Source organism: Zootoca vivipara, chromosome 11 (genome assembly GCF_965207765.1).
Source record: "Zootoca vivipara chromosome 11, rZooViv2.hap1.1, whole genome shotgun sequence".
Taxonomy (NCBI): domain Eukaryota; kingdom Metazoa; phylum Chordata; class Lepidosauria; order Squamata; family Lacertidae; genus Zootoca; species Zootoca vivipara.
Genome location: NC_142594.1, coordinates 38,162,049 through 38,182,495, shown reverse-complemented (window position 1 = coordinate 38,182,495; position 20,447 = coordinate 38,162,049). Strand labels below are relative to the sequence as shown.

Sequence of the window (20,447 nt, the reverse complement as noted above, 5' to 3'; positions counted from 1 at the left end):
CATGTTCAAATATATAAAAGGATGTCATATAGAGGAGGGAGAAAGGTTGTTTTCTGCGGCTCCAGAGAAGCGGACACGGAGCAATGGATTCAAACTACAAGAAAGAAGATTCCACCTAAACATTAGGAAGAACTTCCTGACAGTAAGAGCTGTTCGACGGTGGAATTTGCTGCCAAGGAGTCTCCTTCTTTGGAGGTCTTTAAGCAGAGGCTTGACAGGAATATGTCAAGAATGCTTTGATGGTGTTTCCTGCTTGGCAGGGGGGTTGGACTGAATGGCCCTTGTGGTCTCTTCCAGCTCTATGATTCTATGATTCATATTCTCTTGATATGTGGAGGAACAGGGGAGATGTCTGGATCCACTGACCCAAGCCCCTGTGTTCAACTGAAGGTCTGTGGGCTCATCCACACTTATTCTTGACCCATGTCTAGAAAGCACGTGTCCAAGAGGTTTTCTGTCCCACCATTTCCCCCAGGAAAACCCGATGGATGTTTGCTCCTATTCAGTGGTAAAGACTGGGTTTTCCTGGGGGGACGGGGGGACAGCAGAGCAAAAGGAAGTCTGGAAGTGTGACTGGGGATGCTGGTTCCTGTTTTTGCCTGGGTCTAGGCTCCTTTTCACCTTTTGCACCTCTTGGGTACCTAGTTCTGCTTCTCTTCCATCCTCTGCCACCTGTGAACATCAGCGTGCCTTAGCGCTGGGGCTAATGATCCTTGAATCTACAGGCACAGCAGCTTCCTAATGCCCGTATTGAGTCATTGGTTACCTGGGGTGAGAAGAGGGCATGTGCTCTGCTAATAGAAATGTGCAGCCTGTGTTACAGATGAATGATGAGTTAGAACTGCAAGAGGAACTGGGTGATTTTGATGACGGGGTTGCAATTTAAAACGGCACTTGGAAGCATTGAAAGCAAGTGCTCCATTATAAATTTGGTCTTTCAAAAAAATAAAAAATGAAGTCATTTGTTCACTTGCTTCTCAATTAGCCCATCACTGAGCTGTGCTAGACGGGCAAGGAAGATAGGACCCATAAAGCAATAATTTTTCTTGATATTGGAGGGACGTGGGAAGAGGAACAAGTACTGAGGATCAGACATAAGAACACCGGAAACTGCCTTATACCAAATCAGACTGTTCACCCATGTAGCTTATATTGTCTATGCTGAGAGCCACTCTAGGATTTCAGGTAGAAGCCCCTCCCAGCCCTTTCTACAAATGTTGCAGATTGAACCTGTGACCTTCTGTGTGCAAAGCAGATGGCAGTAAACTGACAGCCACTTACTGAGTCACAATTTCTCACACTAGAAGTGGTGGGGATGGTTTCCCAAGATTGGCTTATAAACAAACTTCAGGAGCTGCCCATCTCAAAACCAAGGTGAGCTTTATAGTTGCCAGAGTTCTCCAGCTTGTAACCTGTAGGACAGTTGTAGCCCTCCAGATGTTGCTTCAAAGGGGGTTTCCCCCTCCACATATACTCCCCAAAATTGGCTCAGGGGGTCAGGAGAACCCATAGATCAGCACTTGGGGGTCATTTCATCTGGCAAGTTGAAATACTTGCCCAGACATAACATTTAGCATAGCTTGATGTTGATTTCTACCTAAAGTTCCACTTTTGGGTGTTGCTGGGTGCCTGTTTTAGGGGGCTTGCAGCACCCGCGCAATGCCCCCATTCCCCCCCCCAAAAAGCTGGATTCTTCCCGCAGGGCTGAATCCCACTTGCTCATGGCTTTGTGATCAACCGGAGGTCCCCAGACATAAATCAAATCTTGACACTAATAGAGCAGATACCTGAGAACTCGTACCTAAACTTTCATCTGGCTTTTTGCTTTTCTACATGATGATGAAAACAAAGTGTTAGGAAAGCAGGCCTTTATTCTGTACCCCAGGGTAGGCAACAATTTATGCCCTCAGTCTGCTCAAGCAAGGGATTGTAATATATAATTTTCCCCAGAAAATTACGAGTATTTACCAGACCTCAATATTCTAAAGCCTACTTGTAGTTACAAATCTTTGATCTTGCAGAGAAAGGGGGACATAATTTTGAAAGAGCGGAATTACTGTAATTGGGAAGTAAAAAAAAAAGAGGCATTACGCGGCTGATTATTAGAAATGGCTAAATCAAGGCTAGTTTAGAGCCGTAATGGATCAAAGAAGGCAGAGCTGGATTGAAAGGAGCAATTATACAGGGCAGCATGGAAAAATACTCAGGTCTGAAGAGTAGGAAAAGGCTCTCTTATATTGGCTTGCACATTTATTTCCCATACACGGCTTCTTTTGAAAGACAATATATTATGTAGTATAATTAGAGCACACAGCCAAAAGCAAAGCAGCTCTATTTTCAGCGCTATTGCAGTGAGCAGGCATAACGGTTCCTTAGTAAACCATTTTGTCATTATCAAAAAAGCAGGTCCAAGTAACCTGCTTTTGGTACACATTCTCATTGGGATATTGTTTCCACACAGGTAGTACAACTGATTAGCCCAAGGAAAGAGATGTACAAGGAAATGTAAATGTAGTAGATAAAGGTGGACAAAAGGAAATGCAATGCAAAATGCAAGCAAGCATTTATAGGAAATTCAAAAGGGGGCTGGGGCAAAACTCTGGATTTTAAGTAAAAGAACAGATATTTACCTACCTACCTACCTACCTACCTACTTACTTACTTACTTATTTACAGTAAAGTCATCTGTTTCCATTAGCTGGACTTGATAATACGAAGCAGTTGGGAAACACTGAGGCTGCTTTCTGTATGACAAATACCAGCTTCTGCTCTCTGGCAAGCCTCATGAATTGGGAAACTTATAATTGTTGAAGCAGGCTGCTGCTACCTTTGGTAGATCTGGACTGTTTTGCACACCATCCCAAATAGGGTTGAGATTGAACAGAAGCAACATGTAATGGCTCTCGCATACATATATGTGTATGCATATACATATAGTCCTGGGGAAGGGCAATAGCTCAGGGGCAAAGCACCTGCTTTTAAGGCAGACGGTCTCGGGATCAATCTCCTGGCAGGGCTAGGAGAGAACAGAGAATGAAATCCCGGAGAGCTCCAGTCCGAAAATACTAAGCTAGATGGGCCAATGGGAGCTTCCTATACTTCCATGCCTGCCTTGCCACAGACTGCGAGACCACCATTTATTTATCTTGCAGGTGCATAAACTGCTTCACAGCCAGAAGCTATCGAAGCAGCATATAATGAGGTAGAATACATACTATAAAAGCAGCAAAACCACTTCTGCAATTAATATTCAATAAGTCGACTGGGACACGCTTCAGAGAAACCCTTCTTAACCAATTTATTTTACAGACAACTGTGGGAGCTTATGAATTGGGGGTTTCTATTCGGAGAAGGACCACTTATCACTGTTCTGTTTTATAGGTAGTTGAAGGTTTTAGTTTCCAAGTTCAAGGGGAAAAGGGAAAAGACTATAGCTGCATTCTCCAACCAGGTGTGCTCCAGATATTTTGAACCACAACTCCTATCATCCACAATCAGGTTGGGCAAGTCTGGAGTAGAAACCTTGCTGGATGGGTTGGAAGCGAGTCACAGAACCTGGTAGAAAAACATCCTTATATAACCAGGGGTTATTCACTGCTGCAAATAAAGCACACCAGTTAGACAGTGATGTTGGCCACATAATAAGAATCATTATATATTATTTACATTTATATCCCATCTTTTTCTACAAGGAACTCAAGGTGGTTTGCATGATTCTCCACTTAATCTATATCATTTCCCCCCCCCTCCCTATATTCTAAAAAATCGCAAGGAAGGAACACTCTGTGGCCTCTATAAACTAGCTTGTGAGATCTGAAGCACAGTTTCAGCTATGCAAATATTTAGATGTCTCTGCATACCAAATAGCGTTCAAACCTCCCTGTAGCCCATTGTTAATTCCTCACAGAAGATTTGATCCATTTATTTTGATAAAAACCAAACTCACAACTGATAAAGTACAGGCCCACTGAGGAATTTACAGTTAAATTTAAATATTTATACATCTCTGCTGCGGAATTAAATGGGAATAAAATGCAAACGCTTGATGTTAACTCTTAAAAGGGGGGGGGGATCAAAGCCGAATAATATAACTTAGTATCACTTCAGGCAGGGCTTTAAATTAGCAAACACTGCTGCCAACTGGATCACAATAATCCTCCATGATAATTATTCTTTGGGATTAGTAGTGTGTGTGGTTAGCATTATTAATTAACTTCAAGGGCTGCTGCAAGGAAGAATTCATAACGCAACAGTTATCAGGGCAGGCCTGCAGCTGAACTACAAAGATGAGTCATCGTATTTCATGCTCTCCATTCGCAGGGTTCAGGCTATGAGTGTTGATCCAGCTAAAACAGCACCATCCATGAACGAGAGGAAAGCAGCAAAAAAGCTTACAGGAAGCCAAAGCTTTGTTGTTGTTGTTTAGTCGTGTCCGACTCTTCGTGACCCCATGGACCAGAGCACGCCAGGCACTCCTGTCTTCCACTGCCTCCCGCAGTTTGGTCAGACTCACGTTGGTAGCTTCGAGAACACTGTCCAACCATCTCGTCCTCTGTCGTCCCCTTCTCCTTGTGCCCTCCATCTTTCCCAACATCAGGGTCTTTTCCAGGGAGTCCTCTATTCTCATGAGGTGACCAAAGAATTGGAGCCTCGGCTTCAGGATCTGTCCTTCCAGTGAGCACTCAGGGCTGATTTCCTTCAGAATGGATAGGTTTGATCTTCTTGCAGTCCATGGATCCCTCAAGAGTCTCCTCCAGCTTTGTAGATATCATTTTTTTAAAAAAATTCTCAGGGGGGGAAATCGTAAGGGGGAGGGGGAGCTCTCCTTAAAACATCCTAGTGGGAACTGAGCATGCTCCGGTGGCCCTGGAATGCTGACTCATGCAGGTTTGTGTGTGACAGAAAATGGGGGAGGAGGGAGAATGGAATGGAATACCTGGGTAAAGGGCATGGCCGGCATCTAAAAGTGAAGCGCAACATTTTGCTGCTGGCCTGACTTTCTCCCCAACAATCATGTAGTAAGTAAAATTGTGGGCGTTAATATGCCCACCCTTCAGAGGTTTACTTAAATGTCTAGCAATTGTTTTCCAAAGTCAACATGGGCATAGCCAGGATTTATTGGGGGGGGAGTTATTATTGGGGGGGCAGAACCTAGTTATCTGTGACACAGTTGGTCAGTTAGTTAAGTAATTTTATTTATTTACTTGATTTTTTTGGGGGGGGGGAGCTGCTCCTCCCCCACCCCTGCCTCCGCCCGTCAATGGAGCTACTGTATAACTCTCATTCATTGAAAATGGGGTTTTCTGCAGGAAGACGTCTATGGATGCCGCTGCAGATTAACAGCTGACTTGCGGGGCCAAATCAAGACACTACTACTGTCACATTAAATAGCAGCTTAGGTGCTCAAAACAAAGCAGAAACAGTCTTTCCTTGGCTGTACTGCAATAGCGAGGCATGAAGATGACAAGCAGAGCTGCCGGCAAACTCTGGCATTTCTAGGTTCTCCCCCCAAGATCTGAGGTGCCCAGTCACTTAATCTTTGTCTCACATGAGATCAGCTGATGCCTGGAACAGGCTAGAATATTTTCCTCAAGTCTGTTGGGCCTCCCCAGAGTGCTTCTCAAAAAGACACTGGGCTTGCCCTAAGCTTACAGGGCTGCAGGGCTGCATTGATCTGGTGCGTTCTTCTCACTATGGACTGGGCTTCTCTGCTGGTAGGAAGCAAGATTTAGCAAGGGCCTCTCCTTAAGGAGAAGCCATGGCTGAATCTCCCGTCCCACCAGGTGGCAAAGGTGGGTGGTAGAATGCCTCCTCCCTCATCGACTTGGCGAGAGAGGGGAGGCATCCTAGAGTGCTTTGCCACTTAGGGGTACAGGGGAGACCAGGGGCAAAGCAGAGTTTTTCCAGCAACAGAAGTGGTAGGGATGGGCAGGATGCTGCCTCTTGTATTTCCACTGCCTGAGGTGGCTGTTTCACCCCACCTCGTCTGTGAGCTGGCTCTGGCTATAAGCAGCACATATCTGCACATAGGTAAAGGTAAAGGGACCCCTGACCATTAGGTCCAGTTGTGACCGACTCTGGGGTTGCAGCGCTCATCTCGCGTTGGCCGAGGGAGCCGGCATACAGCTTCCAGGTCATGTGGCCAGCATGACAAAGCCGCTTCTGGCGATCCAGAGCAGCACATGGAAACTCCGTTTACCTTCCCGCTTGGAGCGGTACCTATTTATCTACTTGCACTTTGAGGTGCTTTCAAAAACCACCTAAAAGCCATCATAAACACAAATGATCACACAGGGAGTGGTACCAGAGACTCCTAAGGCATGCTTTAGGCTATTGGGGTATGATGGGTCCTGAAATAAATAAATAATAATAATAATAATAATAATAATTTATTATTTATACCATGCCCATCTGGCTGGGTTTCCCCAGCCACTCTGGGCAGCTTCCAACAGAATATCAAAATACAATAATCTATTAAACATTAAAAGCTTCCCTAAACATGGCTGCCTTCATATGTCTCCTAAAAGTGTGTTAGTTGTTTTTCTCTTTGACATCTGGTGGGAGGGCATTCCACAGGGTGGGTGCCACTACCGAGAAGGCCCTCTGCCTGGTTCCCTGTAACTTGGCTTCTCGCAGTGAGGGAACCGCCAGAAGGCCCTCAGCCAGGGGCGTCTTAGCCATAGAGGCTAAGTTCTGGAGGGCGCCACGGAAGAGACGGAGGCTGGACACGACGCCTCCCCACATCAGCTTGCCTCCCTGCTACACCGCGCCCGGAGCCTCAGGTCCACTGGAGGAGCCGCCCTCCAGCCGCTGCCCGCCCGGAGGGCTGCCTCTCGCCTTTCCCATCGGCCCCTCAGTGAAGGGGCCCTCAGGGCATGGCAGCAGGAGCTGTCGAAGCACCAAGGCGCACCGCGACGCACGCGCTTCACCAGACCCTCGCAGCGCGCGAGGGCAGGAGGTGGCCAGCCACCGAGGGCAAGCCCCAGAGCTGCTTCCTCGCTGCTAGGAGCCTGCGCCTGTCCTGAGCGCAGCAGCAGTGCCAAGAAAGGGAAGCATGGCGCGGGCTCCTCCTGGGCAGCCCCCGTGGCCGCTCCTCCTCGTGCTGCTCCTCCATGCACTCCCCAATGGTTTCGAGGTCTGCAAGCAGAAGCAGAAGCCATTGCTCCCCAGAAGCCCAGCTGATGCGCCCACGATGGGGAAGCCGCACGCTTAAGATCAGTCCCACGGCGGCCTTGGCTCTTTTCCGAAGGCCTCGTCCCCCAGCTTCTTCGTCCCCACCAGCCCTTCCACTTTAAAAAAAGAGGACTCTCTCTCTCTCTGCTGCCTGCCCAAAGAGAAATGTGGGGGTGGGGGGGCAAGCAGGGGTCCTTGCGCCAAGGCGCCAGATAAGCTTAAGACAGCCCTGCCCTCAGCACTGGACCTCAGTGTCCAAGCAGAATGATGGGGGTGGAGACAAGTCAATTTGATGTAGTATCTCAGGTGTAAACAACATGGCATCTTCCAGATGTTTTGGACTACAACTCCCATCCTCCCTGACTATTGGCTACACTGTCTAGGACTGATAGGAGTGGTAGTCCAATGACAATTTAAAGGCACTACACTGTCTACCTCTGTTGTATCTAGTAAGTGCAATTAGAATGATATCCTGTGACACTCAAAACTCTTTAGTAATGACATTGAGCTTTCTCACTCAAGATCCTAGAATCATAGAATCATAGAGTTGGAAGAGACCACAAGGGTCATCCAGTCCAACCCCCTGCCAAGCAGAAAACACCACCAAAGCATTCTTGACATATGCCTGTCAAGCCTCTGCTTAAAGACCTCCAAAGAAGGAGACTCCACCACACTCCTTGGTAGCAAATTCCACTGCCGAACAGCTCTTACTGTCAGGAAGGTCTTCCTAATGTTTAGGTGGAATCTTCTTTCTTGTAGTTTGAATCCATTGCTCCGTGTCCGCTTCTCTGAAGCAGCAGAAAACAACATTTCTCCCTCCTCCATATGACATCCTTTCATATATTTGAACATGGCTATCATATCACCCCTTAACCTTCTCTTCTCCAGGCTAAACATACCCAGCTCCCTAAGCCGTTCCTCATAAGGCATCGTTTCCAGGCCTTTGACCATTTTGGTTGCCCTCCTCTGGACACGTTCCAGCTTGTCAGTATCCTGTTGGGGTGGTCACTTAAAAAACAGGAGGAGAACAAAAAACCAACCAATAAGCAAAGCACCTACCTCCAGAACCAGCCATAGCTGGTCTCCATCTTTCACATCTTTCTTGTAGTACAGTCCATAGAACTTGACTACATTTGGATGGTCAGAAAGAGCTTTCAGAATGTTGTACTCTGCTTCAATCTCCTCATCAATGTCCTACCGGTAGTGACATGGATGGAAAGTAAAAGAAACAGTGAATTAATGGAACACCTTGTGAACATGTTTTATGGACAATGTATAATAATATACTTATTAGGTATAAAAGAATAAAAAAAATCCTTCCAGTAGCACCTTAGAGACCAACTAGGTTTGTCATTGGTATGAGCTTTCGTGTGCATGCACACAAAGTGTATCTGAAGAAGTGTGCATGCACACAAAAAGTTCATACCAATGACAAACTTAGTTGGTCTCTAAGGTGCTACTGGAAGGAATTTATTTGGGACCCAGGTGGCGCTGTGGTTAAACCACTGAGCCTAGGGCTTGCTGATCAGAAGGTCGGCGGTTCGAATCCCTGTGACGGGGTGAGCTCCCATTGCTTGGTCCCAGCTCCTGCCAACCTAGCAGTTCGAAAGCACATCAAAATGCAAGTAGATAAATAGGAACCGCTACAGCGGGAAGGTAAACGGCGTTTCCATGTGCTGCTCTGGTTCGCCAGAAGTGGCTTTGTCATACTGGCCACATGACCTGGAAGCTGTACGCCGGCTCCCTCGGCCATTAATGCGAGATGAGCGCGCAACCCCAGAGTCGGTCACGACTGGACCTAATGGTCAGGGGTCCCTTTACCTTTACCTTTAAGGTGCTACTGGAAGGAATTTTTTTTTAATTTTTTTGTTTCAACTACGTCAGACCAACACGGCTATCTACCTGTTATTAGGTATACTTATTGATGTACAGTCAAAAGGCTTTGCACTGCATAGAATCTGAAAACAAACTGGTCTTTTGATAAAATATTGAAAGATTAAAAGAGAAATTGGGAAACAGGTGTCTGAAGTCTGAGAAAAAGCATAACCTGAACTGAACACTTCTAGGGGCTTCCCCCCAGTGCAATCCTATACACGTCTACTCTATGTAAGCCCCACTGAGTTCAATGAGACTTATTTCTTGGTAAGTGTGTATATAGCTGGGATGGGAACCCTGTGGTCCTCTGAATACTGTACCCAACTCCCATCAGCCCCAGGCCAGCATGGCCAATTGCTAGGGATGCTGGGAGTTGTAGTCATAAGAGGACACCAGGTTTCTGATCCAGGAAGTACATTTGCTGCAAAGTCCTTTTTGAAGCCAGGATGGAGGTTTTTTTATAGAAACTGCAGCCTATAAAACAAGTTGGATACTGATAGCATTATTCCTGTTTTTCCACATTGCAGGCTACCAAAAGGGGTCTCCTTGAGTTCCGACTCACATATTCTTAGTTTTGTCAAGAACGTCCTCTCTTTATATTTCACATATCTTAAAACCGCTGTAAAAATCAAGAAGCATTTAGAAAAAGAGAAAAAAAACAAACCTACCAATGAGTTAAGTCAGTAAAAAGAAAAAGGTAAATTGATAGTAGTTGCTTGGTGTTTTTTTTTAGTTAGTTATTTCATTTCTTCAGTTCAATCCAGTCCAGTGCTCTTAAAGAAAGATGGAAAATTTCAAGCACCTTGGTTATTGCAATGGCTCCCTCTTCAGACACTCAGGAGTCCTTCAGTTTAAGGAAGCGATATAATCTCTGCGGTCAAACTTCCACAAATGAGGGCATTACATTCACAGTCCATGAAGCAGAAACTATGGACCTGTTTGCACCTGACACTCCACCTTTCTCAAACAGCAGCCAGCATTTCAAGGGCTTTGTGGCAATTTATGAAACAACAGAGGAAGAATAAGCTAGCCAATAAAGGCAATGAATATATTGTTATAGATTGGGGGTGGTGGTAACACACCTAAACACTAGAAATGAATAAATGGTAGGATTTTTATTATTTGCTGTATTGAAGGGAAGGCTGGAGGCCAGTGGAAAAATACAGGCTAAGCTTTTTTTTCCAGAGAGACATTAACATGACAAAAGGTGTTGGTGGCCCATTTAAGAGGAATCTTGGACCTGGGCAGATAGAAGGTTGACAGGGTAACTGTGTGGGGGGTGACAGGAAAAGAATCTTTAGCAAGGTGTGCTGGGAAGATGACGGGGGAGAACTAACAGTGGGCTCTATCTTGGGCAGGCTGGCTGAAGGCTAGCTGGGGGAGATTACTTTGATGCCAGTGCTGCACTGCTCTGGGGGACAATACCCTCTTGAAATGACCATGCTGTAAGAGCTGGACTCCCTCCATGCAGATTGAAGGTGTAAATATGTGAATAAAACATAGTTCTTAGAGCTACGACAGTCTCTGCCATGCCTCAATTCTAAAAGTAAACTTACGTGAACTGGATCCAAGATTTTGACTGCAGCTTTGCTCCCATTTTTCTTGTTGAACACCTTAAAAACCTTCCCATATGTTCCTTTGCCAATCGTCTCAACTATTTCCCAGGTGTCTGAAGGATCAGGAAAGCTGTCAAATATGATCGTTTTGCCAGTTAAGGGCAGCATCTCAAACAGCAACTCCTGGGGGGGGGGGAAATATATCCATTGAAACAATCACTGAGAACACTTATCCCGATTACAGAGGAAGCGGAACAGAAATGTGTTTATCCATTTCACTATGTTTCAAAGTTAATTAATTCTTTACCAAGAAATATTTGTTAAAAAAAAAAAAAGTTTCAAAAGGCGTAAGAGACATAATTTTAAAATCAGCTATTTTGGGCAACATTTACATGATAGTGCCAAGACAGCACTAGGACCACATAGTACAGAGGTAGCCATTGTGTTGTCTTCTGGATATTGTTGGACTACAACTCTCACAATCATATACTGGCTGGGAATGATGGGAGCTTGGAGGGCACCGTGATGGCCACTTCTGGTATAGTGGCTTAGAGGTCAGCCAGGTAGTCAGTTCAAATCTCGCCTCTTCTCTGATTTCAATAGAGGCCTCTGACAAGCCAAACGTTGGCAGATTCCCTGTTTCTGAAATGCCCTTCCTTGGTGAGGAGTGTCAGCCTCCCTTGCCATTAACTTTTCAGAGGAATTTAAAAACATCTGTTTGCCCAGACATGTGATGGCTGAAGGACCTGTTCCTGGCAACCCTGAATGATTAGTTTTGAGAGAAGATTATATATTCCAGGAGTTTCTAAAGCCTCCGTCATGTGCCTCCTCCATGAGAGGTATAGAGGGTGGCAACACAAGAATGGGCCTTTTCTGCAATCATAGAATCATAGAGTTGGAATGTACCCAAGGGTCATCTACTCCACCCCCCCCCCCCCCGCAATGCAGGAATCTCAGCTAAAGCATCCGTGGCAGATGGCCATCCAACTTCTGCTTTAAAACCTCCATGGAAGGAGAGTCCACCACCTCTCGTGGGAGTCTGTCCCACTGCTAAACAGCTCTTACTGTCAGAAAGTTTTCCTGGAATTTCAGTCGGAATCTCCTTTCTTGTGACTTGAAGCCATTTGTTTGAGTCCTACCCTCCAGAGCAGGAGAAAACAAGCATGCCCTTTCATGTGACAGCCCTTAAGTTATTTGAAAATGGTTAGCATATCTCCTCTCAGTCTACTCTTTTCCAGGCTAAACATACCCAGCTCTTTCAAGCGCTCCTCATACAGCTTACTTTCCAGACCCTTGATCATCTTAGTTGCCCTCCTCTGCACAGGTTCCAGCTTGTCAACATCCTTCTTGAATTGTGGTGCCCAGAACTGGACACAGTATTCAAAACTGTGGTTGCAAGGCAGAATAGAGTGGTACTGTTACTTCCCTTGATCTGGATTTTTTTTTGGGGGGGGGGTTATAGTTTTGTTTTGTCCTTGTTTTATTATTTATTTTGCATTCTTATCTTGTATTTTTAGGATGCAAACCGCCCTGTTTTTAAGTTTTAATTGTATTGTTTTAGTAGTGACAGGTTTGCCGCCTTGAGTTCCTTTGGAGGAAGGTTGGAATACAAGCAGCAGCCATGTTGCACACGACTGACAATTGACGCATGCTTTGTTTTTTGGCCCTGGAAGGGGGCGGGAACAGGGGTGGGACAGCCTTACAAACAACCGCTGGCATGCGCAATAACCCAGAATGCAACCCCCACACAAATGGGGAACGGCCTGCATACATTCAATAAACGAATTGGGGAGGGGGAGGGAGCGGCCCCACCGTTTTTTTGGCTCAGGGCCGAGTGGCATGTGGCTCTCAACCGTTTCCCCCTGGGAATGAGGGCAATGGTAAGAAAAAAAGATTCCCCTCTCCCTACTCTAAGAACTAAGGATTTGTAAATAGTATTGGCCAGTGTTTCGCTATCTTGGGTCTCCAGCTGTTTTTTGGACTGCAACTCCCATCATCCCTACCTAGCAAGCCCAGTGGTCATGGATGATGGGAATTGTAGTCCCAAAACAGCTGGGGACCAAAGGTTGGGAAGCACTGATATAGGTGATGCAGCTGCTATCATTCTGTATGGTGCCCATGCTTTGTGCACGGCTAAGCAGGGGTTAGGTATCAGTAGTCCATGAACAAACTCACGTTTACTTTCCTCTTAGCAGCATTCAATTTAAGAAACAGAGCAAAACAAGACGAAAACCCAAAGTGATTTTTCAACAAGTGGATGCCCAATGAACATTTCTGAAGAGCAAGCCAGATCCCCAAGTCTAAGCACCTTTTAATTTTCCTATTACAAGCCAATGAACATTTACAAGTGTCATAAAAATCAATACCTTTGCTCAAGTCTATTTGTCAGAGCTGACAACAACAAAGCATCTGCGGCCAAAGAACTGGGTCACCCGTAACCCAAGAATTGCTTGCTTTATCTGAGTACTGATATCCAAGTTAGAAATTAAGGAAGAGTATCAGATAACCTGGTCAAGGAAATGAAAGGCTCCCGGCGTTAAAACACTGTTACACGTTCAACTGCACATAACATGCTTAGTTCCCCCAAAGCCAGTTAAGAACAAGGCATCTATAGACCCTCTAGAACAGGCTAGGATTAACACGAGAGCTGTGCTTTATTACGACAACACCAATATGGGCAGTGAGTTTAGCCAGCTAGAAAAAGGTAAACAATATAAAGTTAGGATAATGGCAGTTGTCAATATATATTTGTAATGTTGCCTACTGCCTACTACATGTTCTCATGGTCAAACCACTCATGGACCGCTAGACTAGACAACGTTGTGATGCACAGAGGTGTGAAAAGTGCAGACACTGAAGGCACCACACCTGCGAGACACTCAGCACACTGACTTGGAAGCAGATTTCATTGAAATCGATGGGGCTCAAGGCCACATCATATGCAACAGGTTTCCTTCTTTGCAGCAGCTGACCATATCTTATTACACTAAGAGTCCCGGGTCTATGTTTGCACATGGGGCAAGAGAGAAATTGCACCTGCAATTGGCTCCTGCTTCTTGTCACGTGTAGTTCACATGTACATGTGACAAACCGACACATGCATTAACAACTCATGCTTTTAAAATTAGTATTTTGCTATTACTATGATGTCACTAGGGTTCATGGCACTTCACACTTGATACCAAACCGAGGCTACTGCCAAGTTTCCGACCATGGGCATTAGCAGCCAGTGAACAAACTCACTTACTTTCATCTTACAACACACTTAAAACGTTTTATTTGCAGCCATACAGCTGCAGACTCTTTCGTTACTAGGGAGGCAGCCCCATAGAACAAAGGGGACCGAGTAAAACACCCGCAAGACCCAGTTAAACAAACCCCACTGAAGTCCATTCATCTTACTTTACTCCCACGACAATCGGTTTAGGATTGCTGCCTACGCGCGCACCCCGATCCTATGCAGCTTTCTCCCCAGCAAGCACGCGCCATTACGGTAGTTTTTGTTCAGTCTGATAACCGGGGATTGGCGGTGGGTGGGGGGGCAGGAGTACTAGCTTGGCCCCGCGACCGTGGGCGCCCGGGGCCGTGGGTGCCATGCAGCCTACATGGCCCTGGCGCCGAAATTTGTGGGTGCCCAGCCCCTTTGTGGGGAATTCTGTGGGTGCTAGGGCACCCAGGGCGCCGGCACCTATGGTGGGGAGATAACACGCAGCAGATTCCTTGCTGCCTCAACGAGCAGCAGGGCACACACAGCTCACCGTTCTGGTAAACGCGCGCTCCTTGCGCGGAATCCTATACACTCCCTGCAAGGGCGATCTTCCTCCCCATCGCGCGCGCTCAGCTGCTCCTCCGCCCCAACCTTCCCAATCTTCTCGACACTACACAGTCCTGGGGAGCGAGAGGGATTACCTTGCCTGGTGGTGCAGGGCGGAGACAGGAGCCCCACGCGACTCTTCCTGCCCCGCTGGAGAGCGGCTCGGGCGCGGGTTCGAGTGCTGCGCGGCCACCAGCTCCCTCTGCCCGCGGGTAGCTCGGCCCATCCAGCGGCGCCCTCAGAGAATCAGGGCGGGAAAGCAGAGATCCCGGCGCCACCGGCGCTCAGCTCTCCTCGCTCAAGATGGCCAGATCAGGTTGCTCCGGCGGAGCAGGCAGCTGTCCAGGGGTTCCGCCCGTCGGATCCTGACCCTTCGCCTGACCTGCAGCGGATGCTTTACCCCGGGGGTCAACAGAAGGCCACGCGAGCAGGCTCAGTCTCGCCCTCCTTCTTGTCCTGCTATTTTCCAGGGATCCATAAGGGAGACACCCATCTCAGTCCCCACCACCGCGCCCTCCCTCGCACTCTTTCCAATGAGACATGCAACAGATTGTTCTTCTCCTAAAAAAAAAAATTAAATAAAATCCGCCGCCTGCCCTCCTGTTCCTGGTGGCCTGGATAGCAGCCACCTGGCGTTAGGAGACAAGCAATAAGCTTTGCATTAGTAGCAGCAGATCAGCCCCTCCCCGGGTGGATATTCCTTTTTCTTCCTCGTTGTGGACCCGAACGGCAGGTGCTGCTGCTGCTGCTGCCTGCAGCCAGGCTAAAGAAGGATGCCCACATATTTTGATAACCCCAAGCAGAAAGCCAGGACTCTTGAGAAGGGGCTCTGAAGGATGAAACCCTAAGCAAACTATTTATTCATATGCTACCTTCACTCTGGAAAGCTGCAGACGACAGACACCTGCATGCCACTGTTTGTCCTCCCAAGAACCCTGTGAGGAAGGTTAGCTTGAGAGACGGCAATTGCCCCAGGGTCACCCGCTGTGCTTCAGGGCAATACAAGGACTCGAACTCCGATCTTCTTAGTCAGATATTCTAACCACTACACACTGACTGGCCTAGGAAACAGAGAAGGGGCCAGGAATGTTTTTGGCCTGGCCCCGCCTTGGGCCAACTTTAAGAGGTGGGAGTGGGGTCACTCACCTGATGTCACTATAGGTGGGTGATCCTGCCCACCTGTCAAAGTTTACCCATAGAGGTGGGGAAAGGTGTCTGCTTCACTGGCACCCAGGAGAACTGAACCCTCCCCATCAGCTGATGTCACTTAGTGATGTCAGCTGTTCGACAGGTCAGTGTGGTTTGGGGAAAATGGCCTCTGGGCCAAATTGGATTCTCTGGCAGGCCAATAGGTCCCTGGAACCATACCATAGAGTAAGGTCCCATTAACTCACTTTACAGACATCTGCACTCGCTGCCTATTAGCTACTCAGTCAAGTTCAAGGTTTTGTTGTTGACATTTAAAGCCCTAAACAAATTGGGAGCGGCACACCTAGAAGATATATCTGCTGGTATATCTTCCCTGGTACAGACCAAGCTGATGATTAATATCTTCTGATGAGACCCTGCTGGGGTCATTCCACGTCACCAGCGGGTGGCCACTTCATTTGTGGGTGCAGCACCCACCCTCTGGAACACACTCTCTCAGATAATCCATGAGATGGAGACAGTGGAGATTTCCAGATATCTCTTAAAAACGTACATGTTTGCCCAGGTTTTGTTAGATTCCGGCTCCTATTTTTTTTTAATTTTCTGTTCTGTACACTTTCAGTTTTATTTGATGTATAGTTTAATTTTGTTTTTAGGAAATGTTATTGAAATATTGTTGCATTGTTATTGCTTTTATTTATTTAGAAATGTTTGGAAACCAGTTCATTAAAAAAAACCTAAGTTGTACCGGTAGTACAAAAACAGTATAAGTTATTTTCAATAAAAACACAGGTAAAACCTACAAACATTTAAAAGCAAGTGTACATAATTAAATAAGTGGGCTTACGGAAATAAATGTTTTAAGTGAACATAACATGCAATATATTTGAGGCACCTGTTTTATATTTAAAAGGAAGGGAATTTTATGTAAACTGCTGAGAGGAATTATCATCGAAATTAATATTAATATTATAAGCTAGGGAGCTAATTTTGACTGGTGGGTTATTCCACCCACCTGTCAAAATTAGCTAAAGGGGTAGGGAGATAGCAACCAAGCAGGACTGAACTCCCCCCCCCATCAGCTGATATGCAAGAGGTTTAATCCTGCTTTCAGCAGGGCAGCCACAACTTTGCTTGCCTCACACCTTTTGTCAGGTGTGCAGCAGGTACGTGAGTTTTGCATCATGGGTCAAATGTGGTCTGCAGGCAGGCCAGAGCTTTCCTACCCCTGTACTAAATGGTATACATTTTTTCGCAAATAAAAGGATGGTACCACCTCCTCTGTTTTTAACTCTACCTGCAGATTAGTCATAGGCGTTTTAGTTGAGTGACAAATAAATTATGTCCCTGGAAGGCAATAAATAAATAAATAAATAAATTCTGTCTTCTGTAAAGTTGTTAAAAATACAGGAGCCCCCTCCTCTTTTACACTTGGCCTGCTATAGCAGTCTACTCTTGAAAAAAAAACTTCAAGCAAGAGTAGAATTCAACTTATGGATCTGGATCTGCCAAAATCTTAATCACAGATGGCTGAAGAAATGTTTGTGTGGTCTGTATAAACCCATTTTTAAAGGCAGCATGTTAACAGGACACATAGTCTTTTGTATCTAGGCTAGGGCATGCCGTTCAACTCCTTCCAAAATGGAGCTGTTCTTCAGCACCCAACAGAAGACAGGTTTACTGAATAGCTGGTGAATGGTTGCCCTCAAGTCTTTCTGGGCAGAAATGCATTGAATTAAAATGGACCAGGCAACTAATAAGACCACCTAGGGGGTGGTCAGGTTTTGTTTTGTTTTGTTTTAAAGGAGCACGTGCACCTTTCAGAATCTCGTGAAATATTTTTCTGCTGATTTCCCTCTTCTCTAGAGCTATTAAAGGTGCAGTAGCCCCTGTTGCCTTTTTCACCAGGCCACTCTAGATAGTGAGAAACAGAGGAATTCAGCCCCGAGGCTGCCAATCCAGAACAAGCATGAACTCTTGTGTTTAACGCTGGATGTTGGTTACGGCTTGCTTCGAAGATCAACAAACCGAGGAACAGAATTAAGAGGGAGAGTGTGTATGACGCCTGAGTATTGCTGTTCGATGTGCTCCACATACCAAAATAGGCTGCCCTGAGCACCTAAATGGATTTCCCTCTGACAGCAGACTAAGAGGTAGTTCCTATGGAAACTTGGCTCTAAACCATAGATGCCTTAACGGGTCACACAAGCTACAACTGGAAACTAACAGGAAACTATGCTGACTTTGCAGTGCAGGTGTCTCATGCTCCCTGAAAGTTTGGACACGTTACTTAGGGCGCTTTTGTGTGGAAGAACAGACAATTTTGACAGCTGAATTTCTTTTTGACATGGCAGGTGTTTAAAAGCAGGGGGTGCTCCTGCAAGTGAAGAAGCTGGCAACGTATAAGATCTGTTCACTCTATCAATTATAGTGTACTCAATTATGATTAACTGCACAATGGACTAGGTTTCCATGTTGCCATCCACCCATCTCACAAATCCGATGCTTTTAGCTGCCGGTCTATAGGTTCATCCGCAAATATTCCTAGGTCTTTCACTAATCTCTAGGGGATGTTCCAAAGATAGCCATCTGGAGATTTGGATTTGTCATCTTTTCTATCCAATTAGGGAGAGCAGCAAACAGTGGCACAAACAACTTTATATTTTCTGGAGGATGCTAGGCCTAAAAGGATAACTGTGACAAGAGAGTAAAAGTCTTGTCAGCTCTGCCACCTTGTTTTACTAACCAGTCCTTTCATAGCTCATTCCTAAGTTTGCCAGATCCAGGCACTGAGAGGGCAGCTTTAAGATACAGATGGGGAATCTTTTTCAATCCAAGGGCCAAATGTCCTCATCAGACTTCTAGAAATCCCATGCCATTGGTGAAAAGGGGTGTGTGTCACCTGACAGGGCCTTTTTTGTGGTGGCTCCTCTTAACCCAGGCATTTGGTGGCTGTTCCTGGCAACCCAAATATCACTGGGTACAATAAGGTTTACATCTTTAAACTGCTTTTAATTACATTTGTTATTAGAACATATTAACTGTTTTAGAATGTTGCTTCGTCTTTGCTTTTTAAAATACCACACTGGGATCCTAGGCGAGGAAAGTTAGTATATAAATTAAACAACAAAAAATTATTTTCTACCCAACTTTTAAGGGTGCAGGACTCCTATTCTCTTTTGCATCTGTTCACCCTGATGGAACAGGTTTAAATGGAGAGGAAAGAATTTTCTGTACTCTGCGACCAAAATAACAGTTTAGAAAATTGGAATCCTCAAGATTTCCTTAGCAGCAATGGGCTTGATGCAAAATCTTGTTCTGTTTGTGTCAATGCACCTGGGGAAACTGGAAGTAAACTAATGCACGACTGTTTCCTAAAAGATTTATTAGTGTAATGGCAAAGTGGGCGCTGTATCATGGTGCCCTTTTGGTTTCAGAGGGTAACCTTTTAAAAGAAAAGAAGGAAAGCTGCTTCCCAATACATTAAGTAGTTTCTCTGACATTTTGCTGTTAAATGGCGGTGCGTGCTCATTTGTTTGCCAGACTAGCAACAGGGATCAACATGGAGCTTTACACAGCGTCAACAAAACCCAAGCCTTTCCCGCTCCCAAAACTGAACACACAGAAGGCAATGGATGGAAAGTATGAAGATGGAGGTGAAGATAAATGGTCCACCAGATATTGTCGGACTCCAACTCCCATCAGCCCCAGGCAGTGATCCACAATGATGGGGATTGTAGTCCAAAAAATGTCTGGAGGGCCACAGGTTCCCTATCCCTCTGCATAAGCCATTTCATATTTCAAACAAAATCCCACTTACTTAAAAACATGTCAAGGAGAAATAACTCTTCGGTTGCAGAAATGAGTAATGAGCTTTAATTACTTTACTAATACTTCTGCTTAATTTTAGCTGAAGTGAGGCATATGACACTTGTATCATCTTGTGCATTGTTTGTGGACCAGAAGCCACAATGCTTTGTGTTTCTTGGGCCCAGCCTTGACAGCGGCGGAGCAAGCCGATCGGGTGCCTGGGGTGGCACACGTGCCCTGTGCCCGGGGCGACGCCAGCCACCCGCGGGGGCAGGTCCAGCTGGGGCAGGACGCTCCACGGAGCTTCCGGAGTCTGCCTGGCTCCTACCACTCAGCTGCCCCTACAGCTAAGGGGGAGGCAGCGGACGAGCAGAGCGGATCCTGCGCGCGCTCAAGCCACTGTGTCTCTCCTGGGAGAGACACGTGACTCAGGCGCGCTGCAGGCCCCGTGGTGAGTGCTGCCCCTCAGTGGTGACACCCGCATCCCCTACACCCCCCTTCTTCCACCACTGAGTCTTGATCCATGCGAATACAGGACAAAACTTCTATTCATAGTTAAAAGGTCCTCTCTTATAAATGCACATTTATTTCATGGGGGAAACATAATATGGGAGGCCCTGGCAGAAACAGGATCACAGGGTGGGGCAGAGGCACTAGACTAGGTTGCCAACTGGTGGGTCACTATTGCTTAGATAGAGAGGGAGGGGGCAAGGCAACGGGGAGGTTTTTGTGGTGCCAATGCAGGCAGCAGAAGTGCTGGATTGGTTCAGTTCATGCGTTGGCACTGCAACGTGTAGCTGTTTCTCTAAGCTACTTTAGGAACACCATATCTGTGCTCTTGCAGGGACTGAAAGCCTCCCATATCATGATACACCATCATAATAAGAGCATTCATATTTCTATATTCTTTGTATTTATTCCGTCCATTTCTGCCCCACCTTTTGGTATACCTCTAACAAATCTATAAAACAATCATATTTTACTCAGTTAAGGGGAACGAAACACATAAATGTCTAAAAACCAACTAACGAAGAAGTATCCTGAAAGCACCACTGAAATGATTTAGGTTT

General features: G+C 46.1%; 1 protein-coding gene across 1 annotated transcript in view; it reads right to left on the bottom strand.

Moving 5' to 3' along the window:
• The window catches only part of MYO3A (myosin IIIA), a 109,370-nt gene extending 98,588 nt beyond the window's left edge, over window positions 1-10,782 (bottom strand). Inside the window, exons 1-2 of the mRNA XM_088653864.1 lie at window positions 10,605-10,782; window positions 8,233-8,367 (exon numbers count right to left, since the gene is read on the bottom strand). Of these exons, the coding sequence (XP_088509990.1) occupies window positions 8,233-8,367; window positions 10,605-10,772 (303 nt within the window). The 5' untranslated portion in view covers window positions 10,773-10,782. The remainder of the gene's footprint in view (window positions 1-8,232; window positions 8,368-10,604) is intronic.
• Window positions 10,783-20,447: the final 9,665 nt, after the last annotated feature.